The 22,872-nt window shown below is 38.0% G+C and overlaps 1 protein-coding gene across 6 annotated transcripts in view; it reads right to left on the bottom strand.

Annotated features, from left to right (window-relative positions):
• Positions 1 to 22,872, bottom strand: part of atrnl1a (attractin-like 1a) — a 450,037-nt gene that overhangs the window by 152,631 nt on the left and 274,534 nt on the right. For all 6 annotated transcript variants that reach the window (XM_041790223.1, XM_041790225.1, XM_041790224.1 and 3 more), the window contains one exon: positions 18,516 to 18,594. In XM_041790223.1, the coding sequence (XP_041646157.1) occupies positions 18,516 to 18,594 (79 nt within the window). The remainder of the gene's footprint in view (positions 1 to 18,515; positions 18,595 to 22,872) is intronic.

Genomic DNA, 22,872 nt, shown 5'->3' with positions numbered 1-22,872 from the left:
ACAAATCTCATGTTTTTAAATGTTGGATTCTCAACAAGAGGGTAAACACAAGTTAAAATCCTGCTTAGGAAACAGTTTACATATCTGTGAGCCTGTATGTCATTCAAAATACTGAATGTCTGTTTTCATTATCTATTTATAATATATATGTTCATGAAGGATGGTTGGAGATAGCCAGAATAAAAGTTGAGTTTTTTCAAAAGACCAAACCTTGCAGAGCTTTCAGTTCTTCAAAGCTGTATCGCTATGTAAGTGTGTGTTTGTGGTTTGTTTGTGTGTTTTGGGGGCTGCTCTTATAATAATGTGGGTTAGTTTCTATAAAAACATTTATTTTTCCTTAGGAAATTCCTCGTCCTTGAAACCAAAAACATATCATTGTATTTTTCTACTTACCAAAAGTTTTCCACTCTTTTAAAGTAAAGCTATTCTTTTTCATTCTACCAAAAATGAATGAGCTTTCTGCTACAGAGGAGGAAAAAAAACAAACAAACTACTTTACTCCCATAGTCAAACTGTACATTTAAGTCAGTGTAAATCTTGTCAACAGATCAAACACATATTTTTTTCAATAAGTATTATGTTTTCTTTTTTGTCAATATTCAACATGCTGATATTTCAGAATCAATGACAGCTGATAGCATTATCAATACCAATGTTTTACTGTAGTTCAGGCCAAAAAAAATGTTCTAAAGACATACTTTAAAGTTAAACAAACTTCCGTCTTCAGAACAATATTTTTTATTTTAAGGAATGAGAATGAACAAAGGAATTGACTCAGTCTGACATAGGGCTAAAACTTAACTAAAACATATTCGTGTATGGTTGATATTCACAGCTGGTCAGGAGTGGACTTGCAAACTGGGATACCAGGGATTTGGATTCTCCCAGTTGGCGGATGCACTTTAGGGCTGGTATGACTGATCTAATGTCTAAGCACTGGCCCATAGAGCAGGGGCCCATTGGTTTCTTCCTTTATAATGACAGTTTACTGGCCCAATCACATCTCCTGAAGCCCTGTTCATCCCCCTCCCCACCCCACTCTGCCCAAGCTTGAAAGTAAAAGTGTTTGGAGGAAAAGAAACTTAAACATGAAAGCAGTCCAGGGTTGGCTCCAGGATTTTTTTTAACTTAACTTAAAACTCAGTGTTTTATAAACAAATTATTTATTTAAACCAAACATAACGTGGCCTATTGCATTATTAATAGGGTTGAGACGAGACTCTTATCTCACAAGACAAGACGAGATGGGATTTGAGGGTCGGAGCGGTGATCTCAGTGGGTCACGGATCATCTCTGTTTCTTCATTAGCTCTCTCACCAACAGTTTTAAAGTGTCCAGGGCATCTTTGTGATCTTTTATAACTTGTTTGGTATTGTTTTCTGTCAGGAGAGCTGCAATATTGATCTCGCAAGATGGATTTCTCCTTGACGAGAAATCTCATGACGTTTTGATCTCACCTCTAATTATTAACATTGACGTTAACATTAGGGTCATTTTCACAGGCTTCAGCAAAATATTTATTAAACTTATCCTTGCATAGGTACCTTTCTCTCACCCTTTTCTCTCCCTTTACTCCGCTCTGTTGTCTCTTTGCTGCCACTATTGAGCAAGCCACAGTAGAGCAAGACAGGAAGTTGAGACACGGGTGTTTGTTTTCCAAAATTAAGTTACTTGCAGAGCAGTGTCATATTTCATGATTACAATTTCAAACTCTTACCATGGTACGTAAATGTGCACAAATATAGACTATATGTTTATATGGATCCATTCATACAACATAACTTTAACATCTGAAAAAAAAGGTTGTAATTCTGAGGGCATGGTGGCTTTTATTTTGGCGTGGCAGTGCGCCACGATCAATTGCATATAGCAGAAACCCTGCAGTCAATGGGATATAAAACCAATCGCCAAATCTAACAACTTTCTATCTAGATGCTGCAAAAGTTGTAAAGACTCTGCAGCAAATAATGCTGTATGTAGTTTTAGATAGAGAAGGAGAGAAACAGAGCACAAGAGGCATGAATGCGTGGCCAAAAAAAACCCAAAAACAAAACAAAACAAAAACTGGAAACAGTCTCCTGTTGCCTACTTGTGTTAAGCAAGTTGTGAAGTTGTACAGATTCAGTTGGAAATACAGCCAAAAAGACTGCAGCAAGATGTCTCATCCTGGTGAAATAATAATAATGCACAACAGTTGGTTTGGAAACATTCTCACTTTTCTTCCAGTTGAACAGCTGTCTGAAATGTTTTTTAACACACAGAGACAGCCGCTGTTCATGGTGTTAAAACAACACCAAACTTCTACTAAAGACCAGTTTATTAGTGGATGTTTGCAAAAAAATATGAACAAAATATAGTCTGATCCACTTTTCTGCATACCTTATTAGATCCCAGTTAAAGGACAGCTTTTTTGATGAGGACGTTAGAGCGCATGAGTGCAGCACGAATGACAAAGCAACTGATTGGCATGCCCACCACCTGTGCTGGAGACGGCACTACATCACATCCTGGATGACAGGAGAAACAGGCTGGGCTGCAGCAAGGCAGAGACGAAACTTTTGCATCTAACCAAGAAGTAAACCATGAGGTAGGGCTGGGCATTATATTCACATCTAACGAAGAATCTGGCTATGATGTAATGGTGCAATACAAAATTAGTTAAAATATCACTGTATTTTAAACAAGATTTAAGGTTAACCAGGGCTGTTTATAATAATTTCGTTTATGCTGAGGTTGACTTAAATACATGAAGTGGTGATTTAATTCAGGCAAAAGAGGATATGCTCCAGTTATCTTCAAAAATACATATTTAATTGTGAAATGACTTTTAATAAAAAAGTTGCATTGTTCAATTATGTGGTTTGATTTGGCTCCTCTAAAGTAACAAAGCATAGAATTACACTGTTTCTTAGCAATAAAAAAAAAAATTAGTCCATGGTCTGGATAAAAGAATTGACAATCACAAAAATCAAACCAGTAACAACACTTCATTCAGAAACACTCTTGCATACATTTAACCATTTTATTGCAAAATGGATATACAGTTTTATTTGGCCGAGAAGCCTGTTCAAAAGGCTCCCTGGGTTAGTCAAGCAGCATGCTTTGACTTTCTAGGGAGCACATGGGGAGAAACCCCCAGATATATTTATGATAATGCCTACTGAATAATATTAATTCAAAAGCAATAAAAATTTATAGTAGCATGAATCTCAACATGTGGGTGCAACAAGCTTTATGCTATAAAGGAGGAGGCTGGGGTGGAGGAAGTTAAGCTTTGCCAGCAACAGCAGTGTGATGCAGTAGCATTAATGCAAGCAGGGGTTAGGCGTATGACTACCGTGTCCTGTATGAACTAACACCAGGCTTCATTTAACCAGTATCAGCCAAATATTTCTTTTAAAAATAAAAAAACAGTGTTCTAAATCCTGCCGACAACGCCAATTTGATAAAAAAAATCTGCCATAAATCGCCCAAAACTTAGATGAGAAGAAGACACAGGAGACTCAGGTGGCTTCAGTTGGGCTGTTTACTAGTCTCAGCTGAGGAGAAACAGTGGTATCAACAGTGTGAGGTTGAAGCCAGATTTCTAATGAAGCCCAAAGTAGTTCACCCTCTCAGCAACTTTTACCTTGATCATAACTCTAAAGATGATTCTAAAGACTACACTGAGTGACCTCAGGAACTAAGACGTACAGGAGCCAGACTGGCTCACAAGCAATGAGGAACCCACTAACAGCATTTTGTCTACCTCAAGCTGGTGAGTTTAGACTATCAACCCAGGAGAAGAAGAGAGACACCTAGACTCTCCACTTCTGACAGTTCATCTTGACCTTGGCCATGAAGTAGAATATCTGAAGTATTACAAATGCCAGGAATACTGGAAATACAGCATTGGACCTGATTTTCACAATCAGTGCATCACTACCAGAAACACTTTTCATTTCCCCCCAGTGTCGACAGAATCTCTGTTTTTGAAACACAGTGTCAATTTCCTAACATTTTGGTCCAAACAATAAATGCGTGTGGCGTTGAATGTAGTTTTGCTGCTGTTTTAGTCATCTTAGTAGCTCTTATTTTTGCTGATGTGTTTTTATTTCAGCAGTCTAGACCTCATACTTCATGTTAAACTTATTGACGAGTAAAAAATCTCTTGTATATATAATTCGCTGCAGTTATTTACTGTCTGCTTGCTCAGTAGAAAGTTGGCCAGCTTGTTAATGTGAGCGTAGAAAGGATGAGTCTCTGTGGTCTGAGGTCAAATCACACAGAAGGCATGGTGGCTTTTTGTGTTGAGTGTGGCTGTGTATGTGTGGCTCTGTGCTTCCTTGTCCTCCCTTTGATTTGTTTACTCAGCGGCTGTCCGCAGACACCCGGCCAGCCATGCTTGGCCACATTAAACCTCTTCCACTAATCTGCCACCTCGATTAACGCCAGCTAAATGAGAGACACACAACACACATATACAAACTGTACAACATCAACACAAGAGAGAGAAACACACATAAACACAAAGCGCTTTGGCATTCACTGGTCTAGACATGCTAATCTGTCCAACTGGAGACTGGAGTGGGTGATGGCCAAGGACTGAGCAATCTGAGCACAACATCGCCCCGCAGAACTGCACAAATCTACCAGCAACAGTTGTGTTTAAGGAAAGGAACATCTTTATTTTAAGAAACAAAAGCTACTGAAGTACCGCAAACATACTGTATGCGTTTTAATTTGAAATCTAGTCTGCTTTTTGTATGTCTAATATTGCTTTCTCACTATCTTAATAAATAGCTTTGGGTTCAATAACTCCTCAATTTTAATATGATCCTTCATTAAATTTAATTTAAGCACCTTACTCATCATCTCGCAGTTGAAATTAGACTGTAAAAGACCTGAGGAAACCATTTACAGCAGCATAATTAGCACCACAAGCCAGCTTATTGGTTTTAACACAACGCTGACAAGTCCTAAACAAACAAAACAGCCTTAAAACTTAAATTTTAATCAAGCTCTTTTCATTATGCTGCAGATCCTCACCCTCCTGTAATTCAGAGCAGAGCGTCTTGGAGAGTAATTCCTTAATGAGTGTGGGGGAGAAATGACACAATATGTTAATTGCCTCATGCAAGAGGAGTGCAAACATCTAATTTAAGGAAATTAATGTGAGAGAGGGAGCCTCTGTAATAACGCTGAAGACAGCAGAGGGTCAGGAGGCACTGACAGCTAACAGCAATCTTCACACAAATCAGTGTAATCTGCTCAGAAAGAGCCTCCGCTGAAAAGTACTGAGAAGTCTCCAGGACAACTTTTTGAGAAGGAAGTGTAGCAACATCTGCCTGTGATGTGAATTTAAAGAATAAATGCTTAAGCAAGCAGATAAATAAACAAACTGAGAAAAGCAAAGTTTTATAGTGAGACAGATGGATGGGAAGTGCAGGAAGGTTTTAGTGTTGATCATCTGAGAGGCAGTCAAACAGAAGAACATGGGAGCCATGGAGAAATACCCCTTGATTCAGTGGAGATATTAGCAAATATTGCTCATATCCTGTCCTCCCAAATCTCTTACTGTATTTACAACAAAACATTTACCCAGAGACTTTCTCAATGACAAAAACTGAAATTTGTTCTTAATGTAACAGTGGAGTCCACTGTCCTGTCTAGAGTTTGACAAAGGTGAACCAGGCTGTAAATTTTAAAAAAGAATGGAACATTTTGTTTCCAGTTAATGTGGCTTAAGTCTTAATAGACCTAAATTTAATAGCATCATTAAATATTAGGGAGAAATTGGCTCACAAGGTCAAATACAACAGACAAGGCAGAACCACTAAGACAATATGATGAGCAAGAATAGAAACAGGATTATATTAGGGGACATTTTTCTCATAAGATGAGACCAGACAAGATTTTACACTTTTTTTTTTTTCTTTGATGACAGTATAGTACAGTCCCCACCACCATAAGTTTTGGAACAGTAATGCCAGTTTCTTTAACTGTAGACTGAAAACATTTGGTTTAACATCAAAAGGTGAATATGAAACAAGACATCATATTTCCAGGTATTTACATCTGGATTTGATACACAGCTTAGTAGACAGAACCTTTTTGTTGAAATGTACATTTTTCATGTGAGCAGAAGTATTGGAACATATGACTGACAGGTGTGTTTTGTTGCCCAGGTGTGTCCTATTATATTAATTAGTTACATATTAAATAGTGCTGAATGTCTACAATCAGTTTCAGATTTGGGTTTTGCCTGTGCAGACTGCATTTATATTTAGAGATGTAACCAACATGAAAAACAGAAAGCTGTCTATGGGTGAAAATTGAGAAATTGTGAAGCTGAGAGAAGATGGAAAATCAATCAGCACAAACATTGGCTATAGCCAGTACAACCCCTTGGGATGTCCTGAAGAGGAAAGAAACTACTGGTTTAGATGTGTCGATGGGTAGACCAAGGAAAACAGCAGCAGCTGACGACAGAAAGAAAATCTGTAAAGAAAATCCCTAAAACAACTGTTAGCGACATCAGCAACAACCTCCAGAGGGCAGGAGTGAAGGTATCAACATCGATTGTTCGCAGAAGAGATGAACAAAAGGAAAGAGGCCACACCGGAAGAGGCAAACTACTCACTGGCAAGCAGACTAGGAAGGCCAGACTGGAAATTGCCAAAAAAATACAGACTGATGAGACAAAGATGAGCCTTTACCAAAGTGATGGAAAGGCTAAAGTTTGCAAAAAGAAAGGATCTGCTCATGATCCAAAACATACAAGCTCTGTGAAACACAGTGGAGGTAATGTCATGGCTTGGGCTTGCTTGGCGTCTTTTGGGTGGGCTCATTAATCTTCAGTGATGATGTAACACATGATGGCAGCAGAAATGAACTCAGAAGTCTACAGAAACATTTTTTTTCTGCTGATTTTAAATAAAGATGCAACAAAACTGATTGGGAGATCCTTCATCAAACGCACTGCCAAAACAACGAAGGAGTTCATCAGGGGCAAGAAGTGGAAGGTTTTAGACTGGCCAAGTCAATCTCAAGACTTTAACCCTGTAGAGCTTTTCACCTGCTAAAAAGGAGACTGAAGGAAGTAATCCCCAAACAAACAACAACAGCCTGAAAAACATAATAAAAGAAGAATGCAAAAGTTAGATGTCAGTGTGTCACAGACTTGATGCAGTTACTGCAAGCAAATGATTTGCAAAAAAAATATTAAGTCTTATTCACTTTAATCTGTTTGAAGTCTATCTGTTCCAATACTTTTGCTCACCTAAAATTGGGTGTTCTTTTAAAATATGCCAACCTCTCGATTGTGTATAAAATCCAGTGTAAATAGCTGGAAATAAAAGCTGGGATGTTGATCTCTTGTCTCATATTGATGTTTTGATGTCAAACCCTGTCTACAGAAAAATAAAGGAACTGGCCCAACTGTTCCAACAATTTTGAGGGGATGATATAAGGTATGATAAGAAAATTCTTCATTAATTCAAGTTAAAGACATTAAATTCAATGACTGTAAGTCTATTTTGAAATGCACATCGAGTCATTTAACAGCACTTCATATCAAATATCCATGCGTGTTAGTAACATGTAACATCCCCATTTCCCCAAACATGACAAAACTGTACTGAACCAAACTGGACTGCTTGGTGGAAATGGACCATACAGAAGCTAACCTTGCAAAGCTGATGAACTGGCCCAACTCCATGTCTGCCAGCAGAGATCCTGTCACACTCCTAAATCATATTGGGAATGTTCTTTATACTGCTGTATGACAAACCTGTGGTTTTAATCTAGCAACTATCTTTTAGTTCTGGACTGCAGACTTTGTGCGTTTGTAATATAAATATGTCAACACAGTTATAAAACAAGGCCCTGAGGGTTGTAATCTAATTAGTTATTTGATACAACAGATTCAAGGTAGAAGAATGGAGAATGATAAAAAATGCATTCAAGTCAGAGTCGACGGGGAGGAGAGGACCTCAATCTTGTCCTTCTGGCTGGCTGTCTTTCTAGCTTTTCATTTGTCTTTTGACTTATTTATCCAGCTGAGAGGCAATAAATATCAGCTGTGGTGGGTTTGAAAATACACACAAACATAACCACAAATACACAACCACAGTCTTTAGAGGGGCAACCCTATTAGGGAAAACCAGAGACATCATGCGCAGCCTGTCTCTGCGCATCAGAATTAGAATTTCAAAGTAGCTTTTGATTGTTTGATCTCATATCCAAAACTGATTGTTGGTTATAAAAAAGAATATGAGGGGAAAAAAGCAATTAACATAGAGCTGTGCTTCTATTAATACTCAGTGGTCTCTGTAGTCCTGTGGCTGGTTGTGATCCATAATTAACGGTGAAGAGATCCCATTTTCACCTTCTGCTGTGGTTCCCCACTAGACCAGCTCTCTGGAGACAGGAGAGCAGCCAACAGATGATACTTTCCTCAAATGCTGCATGGAAAATAAAAAGAGATACACTTTGTTCTTCTGTTTAACTGTATCTGAACTCACCTTTAAATAGATGGGTTTCTAATTTTAAAGCTAATTTTTATGCTAGCAGATGTAATTGTAAATAATGCCCTGTTGGTTAGAACAGGTGGATCGCATTGTGACACCAGACTGCAAATTTGTCTTCTTATTCAAAAAGCGACAGAGCCTTTGTGTCAAGAGACTCTGCCACTAAAGTGTGAAATACAGCACCTACTGTTTTAAATCCTTTTAACAAATGTTCAAGGTAATTATTTTATCACTGTTTTCAAACTAGTTGCAGATGCATCTCAGCATAAAAGTCTCAGTCTAGCCCTAAAATTGCCCACCTACATTATATACAGAGGACTTACACTATCCTAAATTCACATTAGACTGGAAAAAGCTTGTAAAATCACATTTACTGCCCTTTACTTTCTATAACCACACAGCTATTAGGATATAGGGGTAAATCTTTCTTTTTTTAATTTTCATGTTGAAAAAATTGGACAAATAACTTTGCCAAAGTTTTAGTTTTGCAGTTTCTATGTGAAAAAAAATACTTTAATTGGTTGACTGCAATACTTGCAAATGACAAGAGAAGAACACTCCAACTAGGGCATAATGCAATAAGTTTCCACAAGAAGCAATGTCAGACAAGGACCAAATAACCCTCCCACCTAGGGCATGTGGGGGTGTGTGGGAATATTTGGTGTTAGCAACCTGTGCAGTGTGCTGCAGCAAGGCAGGGAGACCATGTGGGTCCTCACAGGCCTCTCATTAATTCAAAATAATAGGCACACTGCACTTTGTATATGAGGTAGTGCTGCCGGTCAACAGTAGGACAATGCTGATATGTAGAGGGGACTGTTACATTTTGTTTGTTTGTTTGGATCCCCATCAGCTTAAGCATCAGCTGTAAACTGTTCTTCCTGGGGTCCACAGTTTACATTGTGACAACACAATTTATGCAATCAGTAATCACAGTACACAAACAAGTACTTTGTGTACCTTTTAATAACAAAGTATTTCCCATCTTAGCTACTAGTTTTTGTACCTACTTGTCCCAGGACAGTCTGTGGTCTATAATAACACCTAGAAGTCTGATATCATCTACCTGATTTAATAAAGTCTGATTTATCCTGAGCTCAAGCTTCGGTTTTGAACATAAACAATAAGCAGTTCCACCTACTATAGGCTTGTTGTTTTGGGTACATTTAATACAAGTTTATTGTTGCTGATCCAGTCTACCACTGACTGTAACTCTCTCCCTAAATTAACATCTACGTTATCAATATTTATATCTGTTAGGTATATGGTTGAATCATCAGCATACATTGAGATACTTGCCTTATCTAAAACAGGGGGAAGGTCATTAGTAAAAATTTTGTACAGGAGCGGTCCAAGACAACTTCCCTGAGGCACTCCATGTTTTACAATCTTTACATCAGAGAAACTTTCATTATAATATACTGTCTCCTGTCACTTACATAACTATTAGTCCACTGTAATGCAGCTTCAGAAAAATCACAAGATTTTATTTTTTGTTACAATAACTCATGATCTATTTTGTCAAATGCTGCAGAAAAATCAAACAGTACTCACTGGTCAACTATTTTAACCGGAGAAAGACTTTTTTATCTTTAGGTATCGGCACCACTTTAGAGATTTTCCACGCTTTCTATTTTCATTAAAACATTGGTTTATTATGTGTGCTAGCACATAAGATATAGAGTCCAAAATATGTGACCCCTGGAATCCCAGAGTCATAGTTCTACACTATGATTTGAAAAAATGTGAGGTTTTGGTCCTTTCTGTTTTGCTTTGCAGCAGCAATGCTGCAGCTCAAAATGCTAATGCTTAAAAGTTATAAAATATTTAACAACACACAGAGCTGTCATCACAGCATAATTCAAAGGTGTTTAATGAGGGAAGTCTTTCATACCAGGAATAAAACTACAGTCCATTTCGCAGCTCTATCTGGAGAAGAAGAAACAATCTCCACACGCAAGTCTCCCACACAAGCTGATCAGTAACAACAACTCCTGTTTATTGCAATAACAATAACAATATATTAGGTAAATATGCCTGTATTGACCATCTCTCCCCCTGAGCCATGGAGGCACCTGACAGCTGCAGTTTATCTCCATAACAATCAGGCCAACACTAAATACATACACACAAGGAGATGATAAAAACACAGCTTCAGCTCCATTGATTAGAATTGTTAATTTCTCGCTCGGTGGTGCAGGGTAAGTGAGGCTGCGGCCTGAAGAAATGTCTGTAGAGCTCATTGTTATAAGGCAGCAATAAAGAAAATCAAATGGAAATGAAAGGCCCACTATCAGTGGATGTGTGTCTGATTCTCTTTCTTTGTATACCTAGTTTTATAAATGAAATCGTGGTAAAATGAGGTATGCACTGAGGGTGCTTTATGTGGAAAAAAATATTAAAATGACTTTTTAAGGTAATGATTTTTCTCATTTCAAACAAACAAAAACCCAGTTGTTTCCAGTTATCAATTTGGATCTGCCAATGTAATGGTGTTATGTTTCAAACACAGCCTCTGATCAATATCAAAGTTTCTAACTTTACACATTTAACATGACAACATTTTCATTTATCATATATCAGGAGGGAAATAGCTTTAAACCTGCAAGTCTCATCCTTGAGGATCTAGCTGCTGTTAACAGGAAGTGTCCCTCACAAAATAAGGTGTGACACAGCATGCATATAGTGCCTATAAAAACTATTCACCCCTGAATGTTTTACCCATTTATTGATTTTATAAATCAATCATTGCCAAAATTATTTGACTTTCTAGACAACAAAAAACTAAAAACTAGGGCTGACAGCTTCCATTCAATTGACTGAGTGTTTGATCGAAAAGCTTTTGTCCGACGAACATCACCCTGGTGCGCCACAGAGTGGGATATTTTCTCATATTTTTACAGCAGTACTGCTCAGAAACAAGGCATCTTCAACTCATCACAAAATTGCAGGCTGTTTGTATTGAAGTGGCGCTGCTGAATCTCTCTCCTCTGCCCTCCTTCACTCAGTTAAATTCACCTGTCAGCAAATAGGCTACATAGTATCATCTCCTTTAATAATCTCCTCAAAGAGTTCACATTAGCGTTAGCTTCTCCTACAGACGGACAGAAAGCAGAGGAGATAAAAGATGGTGTCTGCTGGTCATTAAGTCCTGACTGGCAAACTTTTTCCCTCTTAACTCCGTAAATAAACGCTGCATGCTGTCTGCTTTATGCTCGTTAATGACATGGCGCGGGCTAGATCAAGTGATCCTGTTATTATTTGCTGTTATAAATGAATGAAAAACAATGATCTGAAGATATTTTGTAGACTGTATGAGTTTAAAGACTTACCCCGCTGGGATCATGGAGATCTTATAATCAAAGGCAGGTGCACGCTGATCGTTTCTCAATTAATTATTTTCTTTAGTATGACAAGATGAGCCTAAAAAATGTATTAATGCATCAAAAGGCTTGTTGTGTTCATTTTAGGATCATTTAGAGTACCAAACAGGTGCAGTAAGGAACCTGTATGGGTTAAACTGAGCCCAAATGAGGTGTTTTTTTTTTTTTTTTTTTTTTTTTTTTTTTTTTTTACCTGAATGACCAATTGATTTGTTGGTGCCGGGGTTCAATTATGGTTGACCAAGTTTTTTTTGGTTGACTACAGGCCTACTAAAAACCTCTTTAATGTCAAAGTGAAAAAATGATTTCTACAAAGTAATTTCAATTGAATGAAAGATATAATGTAAAATGAGTGACTGCATAAATATTTACCCTCTCCAAGTCAGAATTTAATACATGCAACTTTGGTTGCAATCACAGCACTGAGTCTGTGTGGATAGGTCTCAAACAGGCTTGCACAGGTTCAGCCACAAATTCTCTATTGGATTGAAGTCTGAGCTTTGACTCTGCCACTCCAGAACATTCACCTTGTTGTCTTTAACCCATTTCTGTGTAGCTTTCACTGGATGCTTCGGCTCATTGTCTTGCTGTAAAAATAAATCTTCTCCCAAAACGTAGTTCTCTTGCTGACAGAATAAGTTTGTCCTCAAGGATTTTTCTATATTTTGCCACATTCATTGTACCCTCTACCTTTTCAAGACTTCCAGAGCCGGCTGCTGAGAAGCATCCCCACAGCATGATGCTGCCACCACTGCTTCACAGTGGGGATGTTGTGTTTGTGGTGATGTGCAGTCTTCGTGTGTGCCAAAAAGCACCGTTTTGGTCTCATCAGACCATAGAACTTTCTCCTACTTGACCAAGGAGTCTTCCTCATGCGAGTTTTCTTCAACAGTGGTTTCCTCTTTTCCACTCTCCTGTAAAGCTTTTCCTGGTGAAGAACCAAGGCAACAGTTGTTGCATGTAGAGTCTCTCTCATCTCAGGTGCTTGAGCTTGTAACTCCTTCAGAGTAGTCATAGGCATCTTGGTGGCCTTTATCTGACCTGTTTAAGGAAGTTTTGCCTTGCTAAATGTTGCTTTCTGCTTTGCTCATAGTGGATTAATGTTGGGTATTAACAAGTGATATAAAAGGCTATGCTCTAGATCTGCTCTCTTTGTAAAGTATCTTGAGATAACATTGGTAACTAGAAAAGCGCTCAGAGAGCGCAGACCTCTGCCATCAGCCCTATCTCACAATAGTGAAGAATCCTTTAAAAACATTGATGGATTCAGACGGTGATCTGGATGACTCCCAAAATCTAATTCACTGATTACTCCCTCCCCGGTGGGGTGGAGACACGATGAGGCAAAGCATTGGCTTTACTACATGTGGACTGTCATGGCAGAAGCACCCATGGTCTCACCAGACGACTAAGTCATGGCAGAGGGTGAATATTCCTGTATTCCTCCCAGCGTTGTCAGTATTCTCGCTAAATTCGCTGCCTTTCTCTCTGTAACGCTCCGACTCGTCTCGACCGGGTGTGCGCCTTTCAAACTCTATAAACTCCAAAACTTTGGATAAGTTACTCATGTCCGCCATCTCCTGGTGTAAAGTAGTAACAGCGCAGACCTCTGCCATTAGCCCTATCTCCTAATAGTACAGAATCCTTTTAAAAATTCCTGGATCCAGACAGTGATCCAGAGCACTCCCAAAATCTAATCAGTTCTTCCTCATGCCATTTCTGACATTTCCTGAAAATTTCATCAAAATTCGTCCATGATTTTTTGAGTTCTGTTGCTAACAAACAAACATACAAACTAACTAACAAACAAACAAACAAACAAATAAACGAACAAATAAACAAACAAACAAACAAACCCACTAGATCACATAACCTCCTTGGCGGAGGTAACTAGAAAAGCACTCAAAGAGTGCAGACCTCCGCCATTAACCCTATCTCCTAATAGTAATGACTCCTTAAAAAATTCCTGGATCCAGACGGTGATCCGGATCACTCCCAAAATCTAATCAGTTCTTCCTTATGCCATTTCTGACATTCCCTGAAAATTTCATCAAAATCCATCCATAACTTTTTGAGTTATGTTGCTAACAAACTAACAAACCCTGCCGATCACATAACCTCCTTGGCGGAGGTAATGAATTGGCACCATACAAATTAAGATTAATGACTGGCAGATATTCTTTCATATCTTCAACCATTTTCTAGTCTGAGTATTAGAAACAAAATTCCCAGCCTCTCTTTTCCCTTCTTTTGCTGAGGTTGTCTGAATGCAAACATCACTTAAAGACAGAATTATTGACGACTCTGTTAATAGAAAATCCTGACATTTTGAACATTTTTCTGCTCTTTTCCTGCATCAGGCAGAGCTCCTGTTCCAGTAAAAGCCTCTTTACGTGCTGGCATAGTTTGTTTTGTGGCTCACTTGATAAGAGCAGTTTTAATCAGTGATGACATTTTATAGCTAGCTAAAGGACAAATCCAAAAAGAGATTCCTGTAATGTAACAACTGCGTAGTGAAAAAAAATGAACTTAGTACAATTTCTGAAATGTCATGGTCTGTCTCCATGTCTGGCTGAGTTTGTTACTCAGGAAAATCTATCAAATGCTTTTCCCCATGTTTGTCTTTATTCAGTCCCTGCTTGAGCTGCCCTGCAGTAAAAGAACGCACTCTGAGGGCACTCCATTAGCTTCTTTTGTGCCATTCTGGATCAATTAATTGTGATGAAAAAAGTGGCTGATTTCATTTCAAATAGCACATTAACTGTGGATGATGATGGGAAGAGAGTGAAGTTTAATCGGCAGCGTTCCTACAGAGATGATTTCTCCCTCAGAGGCAGAGCGTTCCATTTATTAGATTCTCTGTTATCAAAAGGAAGAGATGGTGAAATAAAATAGAAAAGCAAGCCCTGAGGAGGCAGAGACTGGCAGAGAGCAGGAGAAATAGCGGGATGTCTGGGTAAATAAACCAACAGCGCAGTAAATGCAGCATTGCGGTTCTGCTGTGATATGAGACCGGCTCTCATAAATAATGTAGCTGAGTGTCGGCCGGCCTGCCAGCAGCCGCTACACTGATCCTCACACTGTGGAAACAAAGCTGAACAAACAGCTGCTGGCTAGGTCACAGGTGGCTCCACACACTCCATGGTGCAGGTATCAAGCAACCCAGAGCACAAATAATAATACATGAATTAAACCTGTGAAGAAGTTAAAGGATAGTGCTAACAAAGTTTAGTCAAATCAAATGAATTTGGCTTTCCATGAGAGCTACTGTATTATTTCAGTTTTTATGTTTCTGTCTACAGCGGTGGTTCTCAACTGTTTCAGTCTTCAGGACCCACCACTAAATGCTTAAATAGATATGCAACTCAAATTTTTGAAACATTTTCAACAACTGAAATCTTTTATTGAAGATGTGCAGTCTTAGCCGTATATAGAAGAAAACATATGAGTGAACAAAAGAGAGGGAAAAGTAAATGTGTGAAAAAAGCTCATGGTTTTAAGCCATGGGAGGACAATGTTGCATCCATATCCATCCAGTTTTGACAGTTTCTTGAGGAATTACCTCTTTATTTTAGGAAAAAGAGATAAGTAAGTTGAAATCTTGACTTTGGCCTGAGATTTCTTTATTTCAGACACACATTCGCGGCCCACTGAAATCAACTTTTCAACCCAATTTTGGGTCCCACCCCACCAGTTGAGAACCACTTGTCTACAGTGTATTGAAATATTTTTCAACAATTTAGGCCCAGTATGGAAATACAAGGTTTTGATGGCATGCCCCAAACCAGCAGTCCCCAAAGTGGGGGTCAGGGGGCTATTTTTACAATGCCCATTCATATAAAATGTATAAATAACATAGGTGTCATTTAAAATAAAGCCAAAATTAGAGTGTTAATTCTGACAGCCATTCCTAATTTCAGTCTTAAACTCTATTTGCATGGGATTAGTATTACCTAGAGGCCTCTGGTAATTTGTAATAATCACGCAGGAAATCTGGGCTTTTAATCTCACGTGAATCAACCATGTCTGTAATTTGTAGAGAAAAAAAATGTTTGCTTTCTTAGCACAGCGCTTCTGCTCTTCCTCCTACAGCTTCTCTTTATAAATGCTTGATCTTCCATCAGGATTATTTAGCTGTACATTTTATATATAACACAGTTTACGTTGGTAATGTATCAACATTCAGTGTCAGGCTACAAAAGCTGACCTTCACTGTAGTGCAGACATAATTTTTCTTTTGTGTTTAATTGCTATTAAATGCAGGCTAGTAGTCATCTATATGGCTATCAAAGCATGTCTGTTAGTTGTTCTCAGGTTTCACAAGCATATTTTGACATTTTAACTAAACACTAAACTCGGAGGTATACATGTGAACAGTTATGTAATCATTAAGGCTTTTAATCATATTTTTATTATTTAACCTTTATTTAACCAGATAAAACCCATTGAGATCAAGATCTCTTTTACAAGGGCGACCTGACCAAGAGGTCAGCAACACACGACACAATAAAAAATACATTTCTTAGATTACAACAATAAGATAAAACAAAAAGTATTTTTGAAAGTGCCTAGGTATTTGCAGATAAAGTGCTGGAAAATGACTCACAGAAACAAATTTATAAACACAGGCACTGTTCTGTGGTCTCACGATGTCTGTCATTTAAGACAGAACGAAACGCTCCAAGGGAAATGAATTCAGACAATTTCAAGTCATTTTGGAGAGTATTCCATGCAGAGGTGGAAACAAAACTGAACGCTTGTTTCCCCAATTCAGTCCTGACATGAGGAACAATCAGATGAACAATGTTGCTAGAGTGCAAGGCATAGTGACTTTCAGTTCTTCGAAGAAGAGTAGATAATTAAGAAGGAGCTAAGCCAAGAAGAGCCTTGTAAATTAGAGTCATCCAGTGAGTGTACCTGTGAATGCTCAAGAAAGGCCAACCAGTTTTGGCATAGAGTTCACAGTGACGCGTGAGGCGACTACAACCAGTGACAAACCTCAGAGCACAGTGGTAGACAGTATTCAAAGACTTTAGATATTTAGCTGAAGCAGAACATCACCATAATCGAGCAACGGTAGAAAGGTTGCAGATACAACGTATTTTCAAGCTTTCTTATCACTGCCTGTGTACAGAGAAATGTCTCTTCTAGTCCCATCTTCATATGTGATGCTACTTTGTCACTTTGTGTAACTTTAATTGCTCCAAAATACACATCCAATGTAATTCTCAACCAAGCATTGTAGCCTCATGTAAACACCTGTTTAACATCACTACTTCTGCCGACCACTGGAGGGAGTGACGTAATAGAAGTGAGGTGTGTGCCAAAGTTTTATATTTTGCACATACTTTATTCTAAATTATTTGAAAATGATTACTTAAGCAGTACATAGAGTGTTTGTACTAATTTAGTTGGTACGCATTTACATAGATAATGTCAGCTTCTATTTTCCCATGATTTAAAGAGGAAAGTAGAAGCTTTACTTCAGTATTATTTTTCATATTTGTTTTTAATCAAGAACTTGTATTTTATTTATTATAGTTCATGAAAGTAACTTTTTTTTTTTGGTGTTAATAAAAACCTTTGATAACAACCGTATAGATTTCCAAATGGAGCATACAATCCAGATTAAAGCCAGTGTAAATTGATCCTTATGTCTGGATCTAATTCAGATAATTGAATTACAAATGAAAATCTAGACTCATCTTTCAGTTTTTTATGTTTTGTTTTGTTTGGTTTTGTATTTTAACACGGAAGCCACCAAAGACAAGTGAAACCATCACAGACTTCTATCTCCAACAGTGAACTTAGTTCATACCCAGATTATAAATGCTTCCTATTTGAAGTTGTTTCTTCTTGAAGGACTGTTAATCTATCAAAATGCCACTGGTTCCACAGCAACATTTGCACAAGAAAGCAGCTGCATTTTTCTGCATAACAGCAATGCAACAATGGCAGGATGGGGACCACAAGTGTATTTAAACACAATAGATCCCTATGGCTTATTTGGATTACACCGATAAAAACAGACTATTATCACTGCTGCTCATAAGCAACACTGATTCCTCCCTGATGACTCAAACACAAAACACTGTAAAAAAACAGATAAAAACATTAAACAAGTGAGAAAAAAAACACAGAACAAAAACAGTGGAGCTTAAGGATTGATTTTTGTGTAAGTAGTGTTGGTGCGGGAGGAATCGGGAGGAGATGTGAGATGATGCTGCAGCTGTTGAGGCTTTAAGTGATATATCACTCCATTCCACTTCGTTTAGCATCACTTCGTCTGAGTTAATTGGTTCATGAGGAGCACTAATTAAGGGGGATGGCCTTGTTTATCGTCACAGCGATGCTCGTTAAGCAGAGAGGGACTTTTTTTTTTTTCCCTTTCAGGATGGGTGACATGAACCCACCCTCCACAACTAAGGGTGGGGGAGGTGTCTGTGTATGTTTACTTTGGATGTGATAGCTGCATTAAAAGCTCGTGTGTAACTGACTGAAGCGCAAACACAGCTCGTCAATGCTGTGCTTGTGTTGTAGAAGAATCTGTTTGTTTTGTAAACACTTTTAATGACATACTGTCACCACATAAGAAACAACAACACACAATGATGTGTCCTACCTCTCTGCGCCGTGAGGCCCAGCAGGTCTGTTTGATTTTCCAAACCACAGCAGCCACCAGTAACAGAGACAGGAAACAGCTGCAGGGGAGAGAGTGACACAGAGGTAAGGACATTAATAAATACTGAGTGAATACTTTAGTGGTCACGTGTTAAAAATTTAGCCAACAGGAAGACGAGAACAACAATCAGAAAATGTCTAAACTTCATAAATAGAGCCACACAGATCTAATCTTACCCTCACTATAGGAATGTGTTACTTTTGCTTTTACAGAAATATCATATACAGTATTTAGTTTCAGTTCTCAGAGCAAAAACACTTCAAAATTGAACCCAAAATATTAGTGCCCATTCTTAACCTATATGCCAGGTATCACAATTTCAGTCATACTTTTTACCATTTTGCAGCTAAACGAATACACAGTTTTACTTGGCAGAGAAGGCTCTGCTCAGAAGATGCTCCCCGGGTTAATCAAGCTGCATGCTTTGACTTTCCATGGAGGGAATAGATAGAAACCCCCATATGGATAAATACATTAATGACAATGCAAATTAAATACAATAAAATGTGTTTAAAAGCAATTAAACCGTAGCATCATGAATCTCAATATGTGGGTGCAACAAGCTTTATGCTATGAAGGAGGAGGCTGGGGTGGAGGAGGTTAAGCTTTGCCAGCAACAGCGTGGTGCATCAGCATTAGTGCAAGCAGGGATTCGTGAGAAGTACCTAAATATTAAAATGGACAGATGTGTTGCGAGAAAGATGTGTGATTGGCTGTGGGAGCTGGGCTGCAATAATTGGGATCAGCTTGCTGTCAGCTGAGCACAGCAGGGTGCATGACTATTGTGTCCTGCACTAATTAATGCTGAGCTTTTATCTCATGCTTTTGATGCCCTGGTCCTCATATCATTTTACTTACTAATTTACTTACATGTTTTAATATCTCTTAAATATTTTTTTGTCTTATCTTTTTCATTTTCACTGGTGTAATGTCGTCTCATATATATATATATATATATATATATATATATATATATATATATATATATATATAATGTCATTTATTACATTATTTTGCCATATTATCATTCATTATTTATTATCGTGAAGACATTTGCAATTTTTAAGTTTTTAACCTTTTATACTTAAAAACTTTAAATGACTCAAGGTATCAGCCTGTTTTATTTTCATTCCTTTCCTTTGTTTTTTTCAATAAAATCTTTTGTTGACATTCTTAAAATTCTTGCCTACTTGTTTGACTTTTCAAGGCTTTCCCTGTTTGACCTAAATGTTGATGTCTATTTAATTATTCATTTGTCCACAAATGTAGACATGTGTAGCAGATCAGTAGATGATGGATCAGTATAGAGATCTGTCTACAAATTCATTAATCAACTCCTGCACTTGTGGTTCTATTTTAAACAGTTCTATGCCAAGGATTTCTTTGCTGATATCCATATCATCAATAAGATAAAACAGCCAATTTGCCTGGTGATGCATCGTGGCCTTTTTCTTTTTAAGTTGCTTAATGCTCTTCTTTTTAAAAACAAGTTTTATGGGACCAACAGAGACACTTTTAAAGCGTTGATATAACTATTTGATTTCAATTAACACTGTTAATTTTTCTATGTATTTGACTATATTATAGAGATGTGGCTTTACCTGAACAACCTGGCTGGAGATCTGTTCTTTTGTTCTTGCCAATAAGGAAAGATCATATTATACTGTAAAACCTTACTTGTAGACCAGTACTTGTGCTTGCACTTGAGTAGATTTAATTAGAGTGACTGTACTTTCACTTCAAAACAGTAGTATAATCCCCCCCTCAGGTTAAGAACAGACAGTGATAAAAGAATGATGTAATCTTGAAAAAGATTAGTAAAAGAATGACATTCAATCACTCTAAACAAAACTAACTCCAACTTACATCCTCCCTTCCTCACTTTGCTTTTCTACAGGTTGCCAGCAACTGTGTCAATTATTGTTTTTTATTCTAGAGTTTAAAGAAATCTGTTATCAGGTATCTGATGAGGAAGTTAAGAGTTGCAGGCAACCATGAAGTCAGTCAATAAGAAGTATTTTAAGCTGCATACAGCTGGTTTCATGGACCAATGGATTCCAACAAGTTTGTTTTTTGAAAATTAATGGTTAAACAATACCATAACAAAAGTTAAATGGCATTTTCATAAACTAATCTACTAACAAATAATGCAGGAGGTGCAAAAATAGCATGACAAAATCCAAGTTATGGCCAGCACTGATGAACCAGTCAGTAGAACAGGGGTTAATTCTTTTATGTTATTAACAGGTTATTGTGTTTATATTACTTAATAGTTAAATGAAGTGGAAAAACAAGACTGAAATTGACGTAAAGTTGTCTAGTTTTGAGCGGAGACTGCAGCAGATAGTTTCTTTGACTAGTTGTGGAGTGATGGTAAAGAGCTTCTTAGCTCATGAAAAAACCTTTAGCAAAGTGTAAACAACAGCTGCAGTAAGATATTTACTAAGAAAACATACAAGTTTCTTAGGCTGTGCCATTCAGTTATCCCAGGAATGTACATTCATAGTGAAGGCTAATGTGAACTGCTGCTTGCAGAGTTTATAAAAGTGTCAGAGCAACTGCTTAAAAGCGTAATATTGGTTACAACAGAAGATGGAATAAGTGATGTGGAATAAACACAAAAAAAATATGTACAGTACTCAAGTTCAGGCATGTTTCTTGGACAACTTCTGTCTGAACTCAAACTCAGCCATATTGTCTCCGCCAAGTATTTTTACTGATTTCGACACGGTCGATCACAAGCTGCTAATTGATAGACTTGAAGGCTTGGTTGGGATACAGGAGATGGCTCTTAACTTTTTTTAATCTTACCTGAACAACATAAGTTTTAATGTGACCTGGAAAAACAACTCTTCCTCCACGGCCCCCCTTACTTGTGGCATCCCTCAGGGCTCAGTTTTAGCTCCTCTTTTATTTTCCCTTTACATGTTGTCCCTGGGTAGCATTTTCAGGAAACATAACATCTCATTCCACTGTTTTGCCAATGATACACAAATACATCTCCCCCTGAAACCTCACAGCCCTCAGTCCCTGCAACCACTACTCAACTGTTTTCCAGGAAATCAATGATTGGATGGCTCAACATTTTTTTTAAACTTAATCAACAAAAAACAGAACTACTTCTCTTTGGCCCCCCTGCCCTCACCACCCAAATTCAAAATCACCTTGGCCCTATGTTAGCCTGTGTAAAACCCTCTGCTAGAAACCTGGGTGTGATTTTTTGATTCTTATTTTACCTTCAAAAAACAAATAAACTCGGTGGTGAGAGGCTGTTTCCTTCAAGAACCTGGCCAAAGTAAAGCCATTTTTAAGTTTTAATGACACTGAGAAAGTAATTCATGCTTTTATATCATCACAATTAGATAACTGCAACTCACTTTACATGGGAGTCAGCCAATCATCTCTACAACGTTTACACTATGTCAAGAACGCTGCTGCCAGATTTCTATTAAAAAACGTGAACACATCTCCGCCCGTGCTCTCTTCCCTCCACTGGCTCCCTGTCCATTTTAGAATCAATTTTACAATTTCATTACTTGTTTTTAAATCACTCCATGGTTCAGCTCCTTCTTATTCATCTGACCTTTTAACCCCCTATGCTCCAACATGACCACTCCGGTCCTCTGATCAGTCTCTCCTGGTCATCCCCCAGACTTTAAGAAAACTCAGAGGTGACCGTTCCTTTTCAGTTGCAGGCCCTCGTCTGTGGAATCAACTGCCCCCTCACATTAAATCTGCCAACTCGCCATGTTCCTTCAAAGCACAGCTAAAAACATATCTTTTTTCCTTGGCCTTTGATTCAAATTAGACCGCTCTCTCAATTCCCTTTTCTGTTAAACCTGCACTACCAGTATAAATGTCTCTTCGTGTTTGTGTTTACTGTTCTTGTATATATTGTTATTTGTATCTTGCCTCTCTCTGTAAAGCACTTTGGCCGGCCTGTGCTGTTCTAAAATGTGCTGTATAAATAAATTTGACTTGACTTGACTTGACTGACTTAGCACTGTGCTCCTTGGAAAATCAAAGTATGCTGCTTTGCTAACCTAAAGAACATCTTTAAGCAGAGCCTGCATTGCCAAGCAAAACTTCATATCCATTTTTCAATAAATGGATAAATCTATGAAAACAGTGCTCCTAACTGAGTACAGAAAAGAGACAATCAGACTTTAACTGCCATTATTTAAATGATTCTGGTTAATTAATACAGACTCAAACAGGCCCCCTTTTGATTCGCTATGACTCAGCTCGTATTGAGACAGCCAGTCAAAGCATGAAGCAAAAACTTTTGTTCTTTCAA

Source organism: Cheilinus undulatus, linkage group 6 (genome assembly GCF_018320785.1).
Source record: "Cheilinus undulatus linkage group 6, ASM1832078v1, whole genome shotgun sequence".
Classification (NCBI taxonomy): domain Eukaryota; kingdom Metazoa; phylum Chordata; class Actinopteri; order Labriformes; family Labridae; genus Cheilinus; species Cheilinus undulatus.
The sequence above is the reverse complement of the archived record's forward strand: the minus strand, read 5'-3'. Positions and strand labels throughout refer to the sequence as shown.